General features: G+C 54.1%; 2 protein-coding genes across 2 annotated transcripts in view; both read left to right on the plus strand.

Moving 5' to 3' along the window:
- The window catches only part of PADI1 (peptidyl arginine deiminase 1), a 33,675-nt gene extending 21,171 nt beyond the window's left edge, over positions 1–12,504 (plus strand). The window contains exons 11-16 of the mRNA XM_067711618.1: positions 1,161–1,312; positions 4,879–5,023; positions 5,840–5,933; positions 7,005–7,084; positions 7,858–7,983; positions 10,645–12,504. Coding sequence (XP_067567719.1) covers positions 1,161–1,312; positions 4,879–5,023; positions 5,840–5,933; positions 7,005–7,084; positions 7,858–7,983; positions 10,645–10,878 — 831 coding nt within the window. The 3' untranslated portion in view covers positions 10,879–12,504. The remainder of the gene's footprint in view (positions 1–1,160; positions 1,313–4,878; positions 5,024–5,839; positions 5,934–7,004; positions 7,085–7,857; positions 7,984–10,644) is intronic.
- A 2,273-nt stretch (positions 12,505–14,777) lies between these two features.
- LOC137216131 (protein-arginine deiminase type-3-like) overlaps positions 14,778–19,387 on the plus strand; it is a 65,936-nt gene continuing 61,326 nt past the window's right edge. Inside the window, 1 exon segment of the mRNA XM_067722011.1 lies at positions 14,778–14,869. Within this exon segment, the coding sequence (XP_067578112.1) occupies positions 14,778–14,869 (92 nt within the window).

Here is a 19,387-nt window from a genome sequence, read left to right on the forward strand (position 1 = left end):
TTTTGAGGGCAACACACCCTTAGTGAGCCCTCATGGCTCTTGCTTTTGTGAGCCAGGTCCTCTCTTCAGGTAACGAATGTTTTCTGAACGCCTACTGTGTGCCAGGCACAATGCTGCTTCTACACACAGGAGGGCGACAGGAGCCACTCCAGCAGCCATGTCCTGAGTTCCAGGCCCTCCCTCCTAGCTTTACACAGTTGCTCATTTAATCCACGTGGATTCCTATGGATAAGTATGGATATCCATACTCCTGTGGATACTATTATTCCCTCTTTACTGAGGCTCAGAGAGGTTAAGCAACTTACCCAAGGCCACACAGCTAGTTAGCAGTGGCACCAAAACCAGAGGGGCTGCCTCCACGGCCCCTGAACTTTACCGCTAGGCTAACCTGCCTTTTGAGGTGGGTCCGGGTCCCAGAACTCACGTCTCTGCCTGTTTACTGGCCCCTGTCCCCCACCTCCAGGACAATGCCAGGGTCTGGTGGGGGATATGATGGGGAAGGTCCAGGAACTCATGGGCACACAGAGCAGGGACATTTACCCCAGCCTGGAGGGATCAGGGAAGAGTCCCTGGGGAGGTGACAGTGAGCTCTGTGGGGTGAGTCTGCATCAACAAAGGGCCTGACCCCAAGCCCTGGGCTTGACCTGGCCAGCGCCTTTTCCACTGTTCTCTGCTCTGTCTTTATCATTTCCTTCCTTCTACTTTCTTTAGGTTTAATTTGCTGTTCTTTTCCTAGCTGGAAACGGAAGCTAAGATTTTTCAACCCTTTCTCTTCTTAATATATGTGTTTAGAGCTGCGGCAATTCCCTAGAAGTGCAGCCTTACCGGCATCCCCTCAAGTTTTAACGTGCTGTGTGGTTTCTACCTTTCACTTCAAAATACTGTGTAACCTCCCCTTTGATTTCTTCTTTGACCCGTGGGTTCTTTAGAAGCATGTTGCCTCCTTTCCAAACAGTCAGGGATTTTCTAGTTATTGTTCTGTTATTGGCTTCGGCTTTAACAGCACAAGGCTCAGGGCACCGGGAGGATGTGTGAAAAGTGAATAGTGGTTGTTTTTCAGGGAGTGGGATTCCCCCAGGAGCACCCCTCGCTCCCCTGCCCCAAGAGCTGTCTCTTCCTTTTCTAACTGATGGTTAGAGCTCTCGATGGTTTTCCCCTAGGGTCCCGACTTTGGATATGTCATCCGGGAAACGCAGTTCGCTGGTGTTTCTGACCTTGACTCCTTCGGCAACCTGGACATCAGCCCTCCAGTCACAGTGGGGGGCAAGGAGTACCCGCTGGGCCGAATCCTCATTGGTAGCAGCTTCCCCAAGTGAGAAACCAGGGCAGGAGGGTGGTGGAGGTCACGGGAGGGCCCGGGGGCCCCAAGGCAGCAGCCACTCTCCAACACCCCCTGCCTCCACCGCAAACACAATTCTCCAGTCTGAAAAGTGGTCTTAAGTTCCTGCACGGAATCCTGGAATAGAGTCCTAGGATCACAGGTCACAGGAAAGATCACAGAATCTTAGGAAAAAACAAACTATTGGCCCACGGTCTTTTGCCCTGCCTAGTATTTTATGAGCATAATTCGTCACCAACATTAAATATACATGTATCAGGAGCCTTCATATAAAAAGCCAGATTTCTGACTTCTTTTGAAACATCAGAAGAGCAGGGAGGTCACGTGTCATCCAGGGCAGAAGTAGGAGTTGGATCCGTTGACCTCTCCAGTGAGGACATTGAAATAGCTGTTGTCCTGGCAACAGCTAGAAAGGGTGCAGCCATCACCACAAGGCTGCAGGTCAGGATACCAGGGTGACAGAGGTAACTTGACAGGTCCTACCTGGACAGCTGTCATCTAGGAGGAAACAAGGTATTTAGGGTTTAGGGCTCAGACAGATGACAGCATCTGCTAAATCTCCCTGGTGGGTCCCCACCCAGCCTGTGGGCAGTCGAAGAATGGGGTGTGTAGCACAGGGATGCTAGTGCGATCCCCTGCTTCCTGACTAAAGATTAAGCCCACCCCAGGCCCTGGAGTTTGCCTTCCGGTTTGTGTGGGGTTGGCATGGAGCCCAGGCGTGCCCCAGCTTGCGTCCCCAAGCCCTGGCTATCTGGTCTTGGGCCCAGAGCAGCCAGGCAGTCCTGGGAAGTTTACCCAGGCTCATGTGGTGACCTTGGTGGCCTCATGGCTCTGGATCAGGTGAGGTGAGGCTTCCTGGCACCAACCCCAGGCATGAAGCCGGGTGCCCAGGCTGGGTACCCGGGGCTGAGGTTGGCCAGGACAAGAGGAGTGCACTCACCTTGCTGCTGACTCATGTGCAGAACTACTCTGGGGCTGGATCCTGCCCACAGCTCTGGGGGCAGAAGGGCCTTGGGACCGCTGGGCAGTCATTCTGTGCTTCCAGGAGGGATCTGGGAGGAACGAGCACAGACTTTGTTATCTAACGGATTTGGGTTCGAGTCCTGCCTCTGCCACTTATTGGCCACGTGATTTGAGGTACATCATCTAACTAGTGCCTACCACAGGGCCTGGAACATAGTAGGTGTTTGATTAATTCATTTAGAAATATTTATTGCATGCCTACCATGTGCCAGGCACTGATGAAGGTACTAGGGATACATCAGGTGACAAAGATACATTATTAAATGGGCAAATTATTTTATACGTCATCCCTCAGTGTCCTCCTCAGTGAAATGGGCTTATAAAAAAATCCCTGTCCTAGCTATATAATAGCCGTTACTAGGGATAAAGGATTCACATTAACCAACTTCCGAATGCTTGGGTATTATTTAGCTGGACCCCTGGCAGTGGATGTTGGAACTCAATGGATAAAAGTTATTGATCACCTACATGCCATGAACATGGCGCTTTACCCAGGTTACCTCCATTAATTCTTACAACAGCCCTATGAGGTTGAGATGACTATTATCCCCATTTTACAGATGAGGAAGTTGAGGCTTAGATAAATGAAGTGAATGCACTAATTCATGCATTCATTTATCAATTCAATAACTATTTATTGAGACTTCCTATATGCCAGGTTCGGGGTCCTGTGCTGGGGATAAAAGAAGTGTTCTGGAAAATCCCAGGCTCAGAGCAAGGACCCCGGATGGGAACGTGTGGGGGGTCTCTAGCAGAGCTGGGCCTCACTCCATTGGCTATTGTGTTGAAAACCAGGAACAAAGCTCTTGGTAGACAGATGGAACCCTGAGGCTCAGGGAGGGGCAGTTACTGCCTAGGACCACACAGCAAGTTAGGGGAATAGACAGAATTCAGATCTCCTCCTTGGACCCCAAATTAAAATTTAACATCCAGGTTGCTGTCCTGTGTTCCTGTCTTGGCTTCTGACCTTAGCAGTGAACAAAACAACCTACATATATCCTAGCAGAGAGAAACAGACAATAAGCAAACATAATAAATAAGTAAATCATCTAGTATGTTAGGTAAAAGAAGCGTTGGTGAGAGGCTGACATTTCCCTGAAGGAGATGAGACAGTTAAAGATGTGGCTAACTGGGAGGAAGATGTGCAAGGGCGTGGAAAACAACTAGTGCAAAGGCTCTGAGGCAGGAGTGTGCTGGAGACATTAGAGGAACAGCAAGGAGGCCAGTGGGTCTGGAGCAGAGGGAACAAGGGGGTGTGGGGGGATGAGGTCAGAGAGCTTGGTCCAGCAGAGTTCAGATCATGACATGGACCTGTCATTTTTACGTACATAATAGGGTTATCATGGGGATTAAATAAGACACCCAGTGTGAGGAGCCTCAGGCAGGCACACAGCAGGTGCTCAGCAAATGCCCCCTCTGTTCTCTACTATCTTGGGTTCTCCAAGCTCTGCTCCCCACATTCAAAACGATCTTGGAACAATTCTGCCTCCTGGTGGCAGCTTTGATGTGACTCAGAGACCAGGTCTGATGCTTCTCAAGGCTGGAGTCATCTGGTCCATTCCCCTGCCTCCAGGCAGAGGGCTGCAGAGTCCCAAGGAGGGACTTAAAATAACAGAAACTAAAATATTAAATATTAAAATATTATATTAAAATAAACAGAAATACAAGAAAAATATTTTCCACATTCCCACCCCCTGAATCAAATCAATGTTGCCTTGTGTCACTGCTTGTTGGGTCTCCCTTCTAGTTTTGTTGTTATATAGACTGTGGACTCTTACACAGCTGTTCAAAAGCCTTAATATCATTCACAAATATTTTTGAGCAGCTCTTCTATAAGAGGTGCTGGGGATACAGCAGTGAACCTAGAGAAAAATCCCAGCCCTCCTGGAGCTTACATTCTAGTGGGCTGCCAGGCAATAAACAAGATATCAAGTATGCCAGATAGTACCAAATGCTGTAAAGAAGAATAAAGCTGGGAAAGGAGTTGAGGGGTGGTTGTTATTTCCAAAGTCCACATAGAGAAAGAGGTGACATTTGAGTTAAACCTGAAGAAAGTGAGGGACATGGGGAGTGGGCAACAATTCCCACACTTTGGGTAACACTGGGCTAAGCAGGATGTGGGGTGGCTTGCCAGCTCCCAGTCATGTTTTGAACAAAAAGTTTGGTGCCTTGGGTAAAGAGTCAACCTCTCTGAGTCCCAGGAATTGAGATGAGGGTCTTCAGTTCCCTCTGGCGGATGGAGGGCTCTCATTTGACTCTCTTCTGCAAGAAGGGGTGGCAGGACCTTTCTGGCCTTGGGGAGGATGCTTTAAGGTGAGGGAGGGACAGACTCTCTTGGGCGATACTCAGGATGGACAGCGAGTTCCTGGGAGCACCTGGGCGCTGGGGCCAGGAAGCAGGGACCAAAGAAGACCTATTCAGAGGGTTGACAGGGCAGGGAGGGGCTCAGGAAGTGCCTGCAGGGAACCAGCACACAACACGCACGAGGTGACCCTGCTCTTTCCCTCCCTGGCCAGGTCTGGCGGGCGGCGAATGGCCAAGGTGGTGCGCGACTTCCTGAAGGCCCAGCAGGTGCAGGCGCCCGTGGAGCTCTACTCTGACTGGCTCTGGGTGGGCCACGTGGACGAGTTCCTGAGCTTCGTGCCCACCTCCGACCAAAAGGTACATCCCCTCTCCTCCTGCCTGAGCTACCTCTGCCCCTCCCTATCCTGATGGGTCAGGATAGGGCAAAGGCACCTGAAACTAGCTCACCACCTCGGTCCATAGAGAGCTTGGAGTCAGGGTACCCTCTGGGCCAGGTGGTGTTAATCGGGGGGGCTTCCTGGAGGAGGTCAGAGCCCAGGAGGGAACTCGTTCGCTCACTTCTCATACACTCATTCTCACACTTACTGGGTGTTTGTTCTGATCCAGACCTCTCAGTCAAGACCCAGGACTGACACTGGTAATAATTGGAAACATTTACTGAGCACCTGTGAGATGTATGTGTTTTAATGCATTTAATCCTCTAGCAACCCCATGAGGTGGGTACTATTATCATTTCCCCCATTTTATAAATAAGGAAAACGAGGCTCAGAAGGGCAATTAACTAGTAGGGTAAAATTCAGACCAAGACGGTGGGCTCTGGACCAGCAACGTTAACCACTCAGCACCTTGCAGAGGCGATCAGGGAGGGTACAGCCCGCAGGGAGCAGGCAGCCTGGGAGGGGAGGCCTCCTAGTGACCAGTGGTTGAGTTCCCTGGTGTACAAAGTGGGGAAGGGCTTCCAGGAAAAGAGAAGGTTATGGACAAAGACCTGCAGGTGTGAACCGGCTTGGAGGATTCGGGGAGGTGCAGACAGTCCTTTGTGGCTGGTGGGAGGGATTGAGGGGGGTTGCCATGTGCAGTCTGGCCTCTGAACTCAGGCCCCTCCTGAGTTCGGGGTTTCCTGCATGAGGGGAGAACCTGTCCACTGAGCTGCTCTCCCATCCTCTGTGCCAGGGCTTCCGGCTGCTCCTGGCCAGCCCCATCGCTTGCCTCAACCTGTTCCAAGAGAAGAAGGAGGAGGGCTACGGGGAGGCGGCCCAGTTTGACGGTGAGTGCCAGTGAGCCCATCACCCTGCCAGACCGTGCCCTCTCGTTGCCAGCCCTGGGCACCATTGATGCCTGACGTGGCTGTGCTCTGCTTACAGGCCATTTGTCTGCCAGCTCTCAGCTCAGAGTCCATCACTGATTTTCCCAACACCTTCATATGGGAGCAAAGGATGAGGGCTCTCCCTTTCTTGGGCCAGGGATGGAAGCCTGGGTGGCCTCCTCCATACACTGGGTTGTTCCTGGCCACACCCCAGGGGAAGAAAGGAACAGGAAGCCATGAGCCTTCCCACGTGCCTGTCCGTACATACACTTTCATGCTCTTGCCCAATCAGATCGTTCACCCCCTTCTCCTTATCCCTTTTCATGGAGGAGAAAACTGAGGCTCAGAGAGGGGAAGCGGCTTGCCCAGGGCTAAGAAGCAGGAAGCAGCAGGGCCAGGGGCTCAAGAGAGGGAGGGGTGAGAAGCCAGGAGGGTGGTCGGGGCCCCTCTGTGGACCTTCCTTGGGGAATCGACAGACCCTCCAAGGGCCTGGTTGGCCCCCTTGAGCACCTCCCCCTTCCCCACCGGGGATCGCAGTGTTCTCACCTGCAGAATGGAGCATTGGAAGGGATGTCGCATAGCCTTCAGCAAAGATAGACCTGGATTCAGATCCTGGTCTTGCCACTTGCCGGCTATGAGATCAAAGATGTGTTCTGAACCTCTCAGTGCCTCCATTTCCTCTTCTCTGAATGTAGGGTGGTAACTAACCTGACCTAGCATTGTTTTAGAGATCAATAATAAATATAACAGGAGGCCCAGAGCATAGGGGGTGTCAGTAACGGTAGCTCTTCTGTTATTATTAGGCTCTGAGCTCAGGCATCCCTTCCCAAGGAGTTTATAATCCATCACCAGGATTTACTTGCAGCCAGAGCTTGGTCCCGTCAGGGTTTCCAGTCTCTGGCTTTCTCAGTCCTTGCTTCAGACCCTGGCGCTGAGGTGGGAGAAAAATCCTGGCCCGGATTTTCAAGCCCAGGCTTGAGGTGGCCCCAGGCAGTGTTCCCTGAGCCGGCTGCAGTCTTCTTTCTCTTGCAGGGTTAAATTACCAGGTGAAGAGAAGCATTAATGAGATACTGGAAGACAGAATTCTCAGGAGTGACAACCTGTATGCACAGGTGAGGGGGGTGGAGGGTGAAGCAGCCCCAGGAACTGCCGGGGTGGGGTGAGGGGTTCAGCCCTGGGCCTCTGACTCTCCTGGGGGCTGCTGAGACCTGTGGGTTGGGTAGGGCCCCTGCTCTTGGGAAACCCACAGTCTGATGGAAGAGACACAGCCGTGTCAGTCCAGTGGGGGACATCTTGCCCCCATTCTGGGGAAATGATGGGTTTCAGCGGAAGTAGAATTGAGTTCCCCAAGAAGTCTGGGGAGATGGGAGAGATGTGGTGGGGAAATGGGGCCCTGTAGGGGCGAGGGCTGGGGTGCGTGAGAATCAGTGTGACCTGGTGAGGAGATGGGGTGGAAGGAGGTCCCAGGAAGGGGCAGAGCTAATGCCTGCCACGTGCCTGGTGTAGGCCTGGCATGGAGTCCTACTCAGTAGACGGGAGGAGGCCCCATGCTTCTCCCCAGTGGTGCCCGACGCTTTTCTCCTAAACAGCTGAGCTGGGCAGAAGCATAAGCCCGGCTCTGGTTGGGACAGTGTGTGGTGACGGCAAGCACTTTTGCAACCAGAAGCTGCCTGGATCCAAACCCCAGGTCCACTACTTCCTAGCTCTGTGCCCTTGGGCAGGTCACTTGAGCCTCAGTTTCCCCATCTGCGGTAGCAATGGCACAAAGCTGTTATGAGGATCAAACAAGCTAAAGGGTGCACAGGGCCCGACACGTAGCAGGTGCTCAGAAACGTTGGATACTTCCTGGCTCCCTGGGTACCTGTGCCCCTCCTCCCACCCTCAGAGATGCATTGACTGGAACCGGGAGGTGCTGAAGCAGGAACTGGGCCTGACTGAGCGGGACATCGTGGACATCCCCCAGCTCTTTTACCTGAAGGACTCCCAAGCAGAAGCCTTCTTCCCCAACATGGTGAGAGCATGGAGGGAGGACGGGTCATTTCCATCCTTGGTGCCTGGCGGGGTCCTGCTGGGCGGTCAGTTGGGGGTCCAGAGGAGAAACCATCCCTATCCAGGGGCAGACTGGCAAGGAGGCTGGGACGGGCCCTGTGGGCCTCGCCAGTGTTTGCTTTTGGGGGCAGATATAGAAAATCGCCATCGGTAGTTCCCAACCAGGGTGATTTCTCCTCCCCCCACCCCCGCCCCGGGTACTTTGATTGCCACACGAGGAGGGTGCTACTGGCATCTAGTGGGTGGAGGCCACGGATGCTGTTAAACATCCTACAGTGCACAGGGCAGCCCCACAACTAAGGCCTTTCCCCCCCTCAAAATGGAAAACGGAAGCGTGGTTTGGTTCCAATGTTTCAAGCTTTCGCTTCTGGGTCTCAGCTGCCTGTTCTGCTCCCCGGGCTGGCACCCCACTGTCTGCTCCCCAGAGGGATCCTGAGTTGGGCAGGGGTGGCAGGTGGCAGCTGCCACCCTGGCTGTCATTAACTCAGGCACCTGACAAGCAGATGAGCAGGTGTGATCTCACCAATGCGGCCCCTGGGAGGGGTCTGAGCGATGCTATTGGCACAGCCCTGCCCATAGCGCCCAGTAACCCCTTGGGAAAGGATGTCGGGGCATTGGCAGCAGGGAGGGGTGGTTCCCTAGGATGGGAGACCCTCCCCCTTCAGCCTGGGGCCTTTACTCGAATCCCTGTCATTGGACCAGCCAGTGAATCCTGGGGTCCTGACTGGAGGCCAGTGTGTAGGGTCTGGCTTCCCCGCCAGGGTCGCATTCACTCCTGACCCCTCGCTGTGAGGCCCCTGCAGAGACCTCGCAGGCAGGGCTTCACAACCTTGGTTCTACTGATATTCGGGGCTAAAGAGTCTTTCGCTCTGGGGGCTGTCCTGTGCGTCGCAGGATGGTTGCAAAATGCCCTGGAGGCAAGATCGCCCTGCTTGGGAACCACTGCTCTAGGGTCGTGCTGTCAGAACTTTCTCGGGTGGCGGAAATGTTCTACATCTGTGCAATAGGACGCGGCTGCCGCCACATGTGGCTTCAAATGTGGCCAGTGTGGCTGAGGAACGGAAGTTTTACTTTCATTTTAACGTCAGCAGCCACATGTGGTGGATGGCTACCGTATCAGACAGTGAAGCTCTAAGGGGTGACCTGCCTCTGGTTCTGACTGAGCGTGGGGGAAGGCCCATGACCGTGGTCAGCCCTGGGCTGTGGCCTTGCCCTCCCCTACTGGGAGCCCCTCCCCAGCACACTGCCCTCCGTGGGAATCTCCCAGCTTCCGACCAGGCCCAGCTAGAGGATCCCAGCATGTTCTCACTGGAGAGCCCTTAGGGAACACTCAGTTAACCCTCATTTGTCAGAAGGGGAAAGAGGCCCTCGGAGGAGAGTGGTTGACTTGCCTGAGGTCTCCAGCGAGCAAATGGACCGACCTCCAGTCTCCTGAGTCCTCGTCTAGGAGGAGGCAAAGCCAGGCCGGCAATGGTCCTGAATACCGCTCTCTGTTCCTCTCCCTGCCCTTTGTCCCTCTGTGTGCCCCCACTCCCACCATGTTCTGGCCCATTAGTGGGCAACCAAGCAGGTCAGGGCCAAGGCCATGTGACTGACCCCCACAGGACCCTCCAGCTCCATGTTGGTCCCAGCCGTGGACGGCCCTGCGGGGCAGACTTGAGGGTGAGGGGCTGGGGCGTGGAGAGTGTAAGGGCAGCCCACCCAACACTGAGATGACCCAGTGAGTCAGAGTGTCCCCTCTGAACACCAAGGACAGCTCCTCTGGCCATCCACTGGGCCAGAAGTTACCTCTAAGAAGCCTCCATACCCTGCACTGGGCAGACTTCCCTTCCCTGGTGTTAGGGCCCCCTGCCAGGTCCCCCAGCCAGGGAAGCAGAAGTGTCATTGGAGATAAACCCAGGTGCCCCCAAGGACTCCCAGCCCCTTTCCCCAACTCCTTAGCACCCCAGGCAGCCACGGTGCTACACTCCGGCAGAGTAGAAAGAGCACGAGTTTTGGCATGAGTCAGACCTGAGTCAAATTTCAGTCTCCCTGTTCTCTGGCTGTGTGGCCTTAATTATATTACTTAACCGGTCCAAGCTATGGCCTCGGAGGGAGGCTGTGAGGTTTACCGATGCGATATCTGGCACGTAGAAGATGCTCAATAAACGGTAACAATTATCAGGGCTTCCAGGAACGGTTGAGCTTGGTGTGTACTGCACAAATAAATGCACCACACCTGTGACATTCACACCGTGGACCTTGTAGATGGATACATTTGCTGTACAAGTTTTCGGCAGATAACGGTAAAATCTTGTTCTAACAAAGTCATTATAATCTACTTTTCTGATAGGTGGAGGAAAGTGTTGGAGGAAGGGGTGACTTTTATTTATATGAAGTTACCATGTATGTTACTGGCAGCCCTGCCTGTTATTAATCCTCTCTTCCAACTACGGATCTATGCCTTTTCTGCTTCCATAGACCTTAGTTCTTGAGCGAGTGCCAGCCTTAGTGGCCCGGAGATGCTGGCAAAGATGGGACAGGGCCTGGGGATGGGTCCGCCAGAGCCAGAACCCAGAAGGGGCCGCAGGTGTAGAGCATCCCCAGCTAACCAGGTCTCTTTCTTGCCTTGTCTCTTCTACAGGTGAACATGGTGGTCTTAGGCAAGTACCTGGGCATCCCCAAACCCTACGGGCCCATAATCAACGGCTGCTGCTGCCTGGAGGAGAAGGTGCGGTCCCTTTTGGAGCCTCTGGGCCTCTGCTGTACCTTCATCGATGACTACTTGTCCTACCACGAGCTGTGTGGAGAGATCCACTGCGGCACCAACGTGCGCCGGAAGCCGTTTCCCTTCAAGTGGTGGCACGTGGTGCCCTGAGCCTGCTCCCCACACGCCATCCTCTCTCCCCACCTGCCAGGGAATTCCGCCAGGATAAGGAACCTCCACCTGGCCTCCATCCTCTTGGGGGAGCCTTGGACGCTTCCCCCTGTGTGCCCGCAAGTGTGCTGGTCACCGTGGGTACCAGGATACAGGGATGGACCCCGCACATCCTCACCTCTGGCGTGGCCTACAGGGCCTGGGGCGTGGGGTGAGAGCCCTGGGTCTAGGCCACCGGTGGCTCTTGTAAGACCAGGAAGGGGGATTTGGGCCCCCTTTTTCCTTTTCTGGCTATCTTCTCCTTCAGGGGGCCCCCAGGCTGTGATCTCCTAGCACTCCTCAGCCATATTTATGTAGGCGAATAAGAGCAGGAAAACTCAGCATCTGATGGCCTGTTTCTTTTTTTTTTTAAACATCTTTATTAGAGTATAAGTGCTTTACTGTTTTAAAAAGAAAAAGCAACAACCCCCCTTTAATACCTGACTCCCTCCTCAGAAGGGTGCCTGTTACCTGTTTGGAAAGCCTTTAATTAAACGTGCTGGCTGCTTCCGGCTCACAAACGCTGAGAGGCCAAGGTGAGGCTCGAGGAGGGCGCATGGAGGAAGGCTGGGCAGGAGGCGAGGAGGCCAGGATGGCAGAGGAGGCTGAGGCACGGGGATAAAACCCGGGACCTGGTCTCTGCGCCCTAGGCCTCCCAGGCTTTAAGTTTTGGACTCTGGATGTGATGGGGTCTGGCTGTTCCAGATGCAGCAAGGAGAGGGGGCCTAGATGTTAGAAGCGGGTGGGGGGTCATTAGGTTATCTTTGAGGGTGGGGTTTAATTTCCTTTAATAGTCTTTCATTATTCCCCTTCGTTCTGCCGGCAGTGGGAGGGAAGGCTCGCCCCGTCTCTCTCAGCAACTCAGAGACCCTGCAGGTAGCTTGGGTTTCACCTGTGAGTAAAGCCCCGTGGCAGGCCTGTGTCCCCTCCCACAGAAGGCAAGGCAGAGCTGCCACGGGAATTTAATAGCCTGGGCCCAGGTGAGGTCACCGGGACGTGCACAGGCAAGCTGGCTTGGCCGGTGCAGGGCGAGAGGTGGCCCCTGCCCCAGACAAGCGTGGGCAGGAGGGAACCGGCCGGCCTTCCTCTCCCACAGCCTCTGGGCCTCTACCTTCTGGGTTTTCTCCCTGGCTCTCGGTGACATTTAGATTGAGCCACCTGCCCTTAAACTCTTTTAGCTGTGGAACACTTAGCCATCAGAGGCTACCACGGAGACCCAGCATGTGAAACTGGTGAAAACAGAACTGCTCTGGTTTAAGGTGGCGGGGGTGGTGTACGAGGATCCTCCCCTTCCCGGAGGTTCTGGGGAACCCCGTTTGCAAGCCCCTGGTCTAGCCTGTGCACTTTCTGCTCATAACCGTGATGCCGCTTAGACTGAGCCAAGAGGAGAAGGGATCTCTTCGGCGGCCAAGGATGTGCAGCTGGGGTTCCCCAGGGAAGGCGCTGCGGGTGGGAGGGGAGTGGCGTTGAGTACAGGGAGCTCTGGAATTGCTGCTGGGCTGTTGGGGGGGGGGGTTGCTGATGTTCCCTCCGAGAATGTTCCAGGTGACTGGTCACCTCCTTTCAGATTAATAAAAATGTCAACATGCATTTTTTCAAGTGGCTGCCTCCTTAGCTTCTGTTCGTTGGGCCGTGGGGAGGAGGGGAGGGAAGCGGGGGGAGAGGTGCTCTCAGTGCCACCCACAATGCTACCAGCTCCCTGGCTCAACTTCCACTGGCCATGGGCAGCTCCTACCCAGCTGGGAGAGCCCCCAGGGCCAGTGCCAGGCAGGCAGGCGGACGCAGCAGGATGGCTGGCACACGCCCATTGCCGTGAGGCTGCCTGCCCTGCTGAGATGGCTATGGGGGAGGGTTGGTCCTATCTCTTCATCCCTCTCCCTTCCCTGGTCTATCTCCTCCATCTCTCAGAGGGCAGGCAGGCTGGGCCCTATTGGCAGAGTGGGAGAGTCCCCAGCAGGACTGGTGCCCAGGGCCACAGGCCAATATAATTCCCTTGAATTCCTGCCTCTAAAGCTACTAAGCTACGCAGCCTCAGTGGTCTGATTTCAGGGACCCGAAATTATCACCCCTCTCATCCTACACACTTGCTTCTGCCTCAGATGGCTCCCCTGACACTCACTCACTCACTCATTCACTTTATTTTAGATTTGTTGTGGACTAAGAGGCAAAAAGTTGCTGCCCATCAGTCATGGACACTTTAGTCTGAATGAACCACCAATCTCTTTCTAAAAGCTGGCATGTAGTAACTGGGGAGAAGTGAAAGCATGAGTCTACTTCCAAAGGGAGATCCAGGGCTCTAAGCTGGAGGCTATCCTGTCGCCATCACAGTGGGCCAGTGCCCAGAGAAATGCCCCTGCTTCTGTATCTGTTCCCCAGCTGTGCCCACAAACAGGCTATGGAGCCTGCCTGAGGCTTCCTCCTGAACTCTGACTCTTACCCAGAGCTGAGTCAGCCCCCGAGCCATTTTACAGCCAAAAAAGTGAAGCTGTCCCTGGACCCAGCAGTCCAGCAGCTCTCCTTGAGAAGAACATCGTTACCAGAACCTGGGATATAGGGGTGCCAGTCTTAGAATCTTGCTGAGATCCTTGAATTGGTGTGAATGCACTAGCCGGGGACTCGGGGAGCAGATATTGGTCCTCACCCTGCCTCAGATTGTCAGCATCACCGGGGAGGAGGGAGGAAACCTCTATTCAGCACCTTCTGAGCCTTGCTGGACAGGGTGTGTCCCACCATTATCTCTGCCAGGGCTGGTGAATAGCCACATTTTCTACGGATGCGGACACCAAGGCTGCAAGAGAGGGGACGTAACCCCCAAGGCCACACAGCCAGTGCCTGGTGGCGCCTGGGTCCAAACCTGAGACTCCTCTCCCCAGAGCCCTCGCTCTTTCTGTTTCAGGGGGCCGAATGCCCCTCTGGGCTCAGTTTCCCCACCTAACGAGTGAGCCTTCCTACTCTGACATTCTAAGCTCCTGGCCAGAGAGGGTTTCCACCCTTATCACTAACTCCTTCCAGAGGCTTTAGGCATCTAACAATAATAACAATAACAACAACAACCATAATAAAAGAATACTGAGCTCCACACTAGAGCTCTACCCACGTTTTCCCCTTTAACCCTCATAACAACCATTTTTCAGATGCCAAAAGTGAGGCACAGAGCAATTAAGTGACTTGCCCCTGGTCACCCAGTCAGGATGTAATTGAGGCAGGGCTGAAATCCAGTCCTGCCTGCAAAATCCATGCTCTTAAGAAAAAAGTTGGTGTTCCTCAAAGTGCCTCAAAATGCTATAGGGGTGCTTGTAAAAAAAAAAAAAAGACTCCAGACACCAGGCTGCTTATCAAATTGGAGGCCAGGCCTGGGAATCTGCATTTTCATCAGTTCCTCCATCAGGATAGAGAAACTCCCCACTAAAGCAATGATCTCTGAAAATGCAGAAAAAGGGGTGAAGAGGCTGAGTGTGGAAAGCAAGGAAGGTCCCCTGATCCATACCCTGCACCTCTGCACGTCCCCAGGGTCCTGGTGCCTTGGCGAGGTACTTACTTGCTCCCCTTAAAGTCAGAAATTAACTCTCTCTGCGCCTGGGCGGGAGCAACAGGTTCATATGCAAATATTGGGTTCCTTCCGGCCAATCCTGAGCTCTTGGCTCTGGGAAGGGGCTGGGCTTCCAGGACTGGAGCCAATGAATTAGCATCTTGGGCTGGAAGGGAAAGGCCAAGGGCTTTTATTTATTTATTTATTTATTTATTAACATTTTTATTGGAGTATAATTGCTTTACAATGGTGTGTTAGTTTCCGCTTTATAACAAAGGCTTTTAAACCACATGCCAGGGGTTTTGTGGCCCAAGCCCAGCCCAAGGCTAGCATGTCTCTGCAGAGGATCGTGCGAGTGTCCCTGGAGCATCCCACCAGTGCCGTGTGTGTGGCTGGCGTGGAGACCCTCGTGGACATTTATGGGTAAGAGCCAGAAGCCTGGGGGTTTGCAGGCCCCCGGTGCTGACCTCTTGGGCTCTCCCTGCGAGCTGTGTGGGGCTTCCTCAAGGCTCAGGCCTGACTTGGCTGCCCTCTCCTGAGCCTTGGCCTTGGCATAGCTGTCAATCATGGAAGCTGGGGTCCTCGTCTTTCTCAGCCAGGCTTCTTAAAGAACCCCCGCTAGCGGGTGTTAAGTGTGGGAGACTGAATGGGGGTAGAGAGGCTTCTACTCACTAGATGCTGGTAGCACACCCCGACTTATGACAACCAAAAACATCTCCAGACGTTGCCAAGTGTGCCCTGGAGGAAAAATCACACCCTGCTGAGAACCAGTGTCTCAGACTAAGACTTTAAAAATTGGAGTGAACTTAGAAGCAGAGATGGGGTTGGTCCCAGGGCATTAGATGACAGGGGGTGAGGAGCTGGTCATGGGAGGGAACCAAGTCTGGAGCAAGCCCTCCAAGCTAGTAGGAGGAGCTAAAGCCCAGTTGAGGGTGGGCGGGCAGTGAGGAGTGGGAAGGGGATTCAGCTGATCCTGCAGCAGGTGGCAGCCACAGAGGGGTGATGAGGGAGGAGGTGTACCTGTGCCGGCTGGCACCGCCACCTCCTCCAGGGCTGTGTGCCCACGGCTGCCTCATGCCCTGGCTTCCTCACGCCCATGGGGCAGACGTGTCTCTAGTTTGACCTGCCCCAGGAAGCCCGGGGGCTGGTTCCTTCCCTGCAGACCTTCCTAGAGGATGGAGGAAGGATTTGGGCCACGAGAGGCAAAGGCAGCAGTATCTTGGGGTGTTGTGGATAGATGGGCCACTTTGGGGTTTGCAAAGGAGCTGTGGGTGGGACAGTCACAGGGCGGGGGGTGGAGCGTCTGGCACCCTCACACGGGGGACCCTTGGGCCTCCAATAACCAGACCACATTGGGGATGGGGGAGAGCTCCTAGTTTGTTCTTTCACACATTCATCAAGTATTTTGGGGGGGTCTATTGCGTGCCAGGCATGGGGACACAATGGTGAGCAAGCAGGCGTGGTCCCTGCCCTCTGAGAACCCTGTCCTGCAGTTCTAGCAGAGGCTGGACCGCCTTGCAGGGGTGCTGTGGAAAGGATTCCTGTCTTGCAAGGGGAACGGGACTGGACTAATTCTAAAGTCCCTTCCGGCTCAGAGATACAGTGATTTAGGAATCCTTGGTGCTCAGACTGTGGGCCAACAAGAGGAAGGGCACTGGGCGTGGTGGCTCAGTCCTGGCTCTGCGATCTAGCAGCTCTCTGACCTTGGGAAAGTCACTTAATCTCTCAAGTCGCTCTTTCTTCGTCTATAGAATGAACGTCATCATAATATCAGCAATGATACTTAGAGGCTGCTCCATGCCAGTCACTGCCCTAAAGGCTTAACATATATTAACTGAGGCTCACAGCCATTCTGTGAGATGGGTACTGTCTTCATCCCCATTGCAGAGATGAGGAAACTGAGGCACAGACAGGCTAAGTCACTTGCCCCATGTCACACAACCAGTGAGGAGAGGCAGAGCCAGGATGCAGCCCGAGCGCTTTGGCCTTCATTTCAAAGGGCTATTGGGACGATTGAATGAGATTGTGCGTGTAGTGCGCGTAGGCGATGGCTGGCATGTGAACATTCGATTATGGTAACTGCTACCATTATAACCACCATCATCATCATTTTAAGTATCCTTCCTGGGTCTCTAGACAGCCTCAAGCGTCCCCAAACCTGCCATCCGCAAGATGGCTGGGGAACAAACTCTGAGCCATACTGGGAGAAGGAGGAAATGGGAAAAGAGAAATTAACACAGGCTGAGCAGTCAGGGCAGGCTTCCTGGAGAAAGGGCACCAACCAGAGCCTTGCAGGATGAGCAAGACCATTGGGGCTCTCTGATCACTAGTGGATTAAACCCTGTCTTCCTTCTTTCCACTGAGCTGGAGATGGCCCAGACTTGGTGAGGGTGTTTTGCTCTCCTGAATACAGATGCTTTTTTTATTGCGGTACGCGGGCCTCTCACTGTTGTGGCCTCTCTCATTGCGGAGCACAGGTTCCGGACGCGCAGGCTCAGTGGCCATGGCTCACGGGCCCAGCCGCTTCGCGGCATGTGGGATCTTCCCGGACCGGGGCACGAACCCGTGTCCCCTGCATCGGCAGGCGGACTCTCAACCACTGCGCCACCAGGGAAGCCCCTGAATAGGGATTCTTAGGGAGGAGGGTAAGGAAGGGTAATACACAGGTGTGCTGAGCCACGCATCAGATGTGCAGCCAGGGTTGAGAACCGCTGCCCTAGCTGGAAGGGCAGACAGCTCACCCCTTGCTCAGCAGAGGTGGTCTAATAGAAGGAAAAGGCTTGGGGCACCGGGGGCCAGGACCCCAGAGTTTTGGCCCTAGCTCTTTCACCCTTTGCTATGTCATCTTGAGTAACTTTCTGCTCCTTCCTGGGCCTCAGTTTCCCCATAGGTACTCTGAGGAGGTTGGCGTAGAAGAGTGGATTTCAAGCTCTGCTCATGGAGGCCTCTGAGCCTCCTCCCTGGTTTGACAAGGCACCTCCCCTTCTGTCTCTACCAGATTTTGTTTGCTGTAAAGCTCCAACCTGCCTGTGCAGAGAGCTGGGCTCTGGGAGGTGGACGCATCTTTAACTCTCTTAACTACTTGAACTTTGTAAAAAGTGTTTGTGTGACTGCCATTTTCCAGGGGCAGGAAGACGTGGAATTAAGGAGGGGCAGTGACTTCCTGAATTGTGTTCTGTTGGTGAGGCCAGTGCAGCCGGGGATCTGGGAGCCTCACTGAAGAGGGAGGGGCAGCTGGTACCCAGAGCCTGAGCTGTTGGGGCCTTGGTCTCCTCGGCTCCTATGGGCCAATTTGCTGGGGACCTTGGTGGTCAGCTTGTCAACTTTCCTGTTTTCAGCCACAAAGACCTTTGCTGTCAATTTCGTGGCTCTGAAATGTCTGATTTTGTTTTCCCAGAGGTGGAGGCCCTGAGCCCTTGAAGGGAGAGAGTGGGTTTCAGTTTGCAAGGGAGTGGGGACAGAACTGGCTGTGAGTCCTGGCTCTGTCACTCACCAGCTGTGTGACTTTGAGCAAGTCACCTGTCATCTCTGGGCCTCAGTTTTCTTATCTGTAAAGTGGGGGAAATAGTACTGACGTCCTATGACTAGGAGAGCCGTCTTCATCACCCTTGTCGCCACCATCATCCTCACCATTGAAGGGGTGGCACGACTCTAAAGGAAGACCTGACCTGTCTTGATTCCCAGGAGGGCGTGAGCTAGCATTGAGTCACTCCCACACTCCCGGGGGACCAGGGTGCACTGTTTCTGAGACAGTCCATCTTTAGCCATGGTCCTCAGACTTCACTGGGCATCAGTGTGGTTTAAAATGCAGGTTCCTGAGCTCTGACTGTAGAACTTATGGTTCTGGATCTGCATTTTCAACAGCTAGATCTGAAGTTGACCACTGTGAGGGTGACCAGCTGTCCCAGTTTGCCCAAGACTTTCTAGGTTTTAGCATGGAATGTCCTGCACCCCAGGAAATGCCTCAGTCCCTGGCAAACCAGAACTGTTGGTCATCCCATCATGTTTTCCCCACTGTGCACCAGCTCCTAGGCTGGCTGTACTACTGGATCAGTTGGGCCCTTGGGCTGGCTAGAAGGGCTCAGGGCTGGGGAGGGTCTTGGACTGTCCTACTCATTGGGAGAGGACGAGGTCCCCAGCCACAAGTGCCTCTAGGACTGGGCTGGGGACGCTGTCTAGAGCAGCATGCCGCACTCGGGGTGGCCTGGCTGGAGGAAGAACTTCATCCTCGTGAGCCTCTGGCCGCTTTCCCTGTCCTCCAGAAAATGGGGAATCCAGATCCTCCTGTACCTGACGCAGCCTCTCCGCCTAGAAACCTCCCCTTTGATCTTCCTAACACGCGGCTGCAGGATGGAGCATGAGTACGAGACTGGGAGTCTAGGGCCCTGTCTTCTAGTCTCTCCTCTTCTGGGCCTCAGTTTCCCCAGCAGTGAAATGAGGGCATGGGTTCAGGTGCCTCCAAATTTTACTCATCCCCAGTGTTTACTCACACTCCTTTCGTCTTCTCATCACCCCACTCTATAGATGTAGACACTGAGGCACAGGGAGGCCAAGTCACTTCCTCAAGGTCACACAGCTAGTGAGCGGTGGGGCTGGGATTTGAACCCAGGCTTCCTGCCCCCAGAGTCCACAGGCTTAGCCACCTCGTCATGGTTCCACTGTGTTGCCTCTCCTAATCAGGAACCATCGCTGGCTTCCCATGACATAGGGGTGAAATGAAAATGAGCTCGTTGCAGCCTGAGTTTGCACTTGACCTCCTAAGGCTCTGCAGTGGAAACCCCTTCCCCTTAGATGTGTCTCTTCCTTGTCCTCGGCTTACCTGCCTTCCTCCGGGAAGCCTTCCCCAGACACCCCAGTACACCCTTTCAAGCTGCTCCCATCCACCCATTTCCTGTGCCCTAATTTAACCTAGTGACCCCTTCCCCAGTCCTGGGCCGGTGG

Source organism: Pseudorca crassidens, chromosome 2 (genome assembly GCF_039906515.1).
Source record: "Pseudorca crassidens isolate mPseCra1 chromosome 2, mPseCra1.hap1, whole genome shotgun sequence".
Lineage (NCBI taxonomy): Eukaryota > Metazoa > Chordata > Mammalia > Artiodactyla > Delphinidae > Pseudorca > Pseudorca crassidens.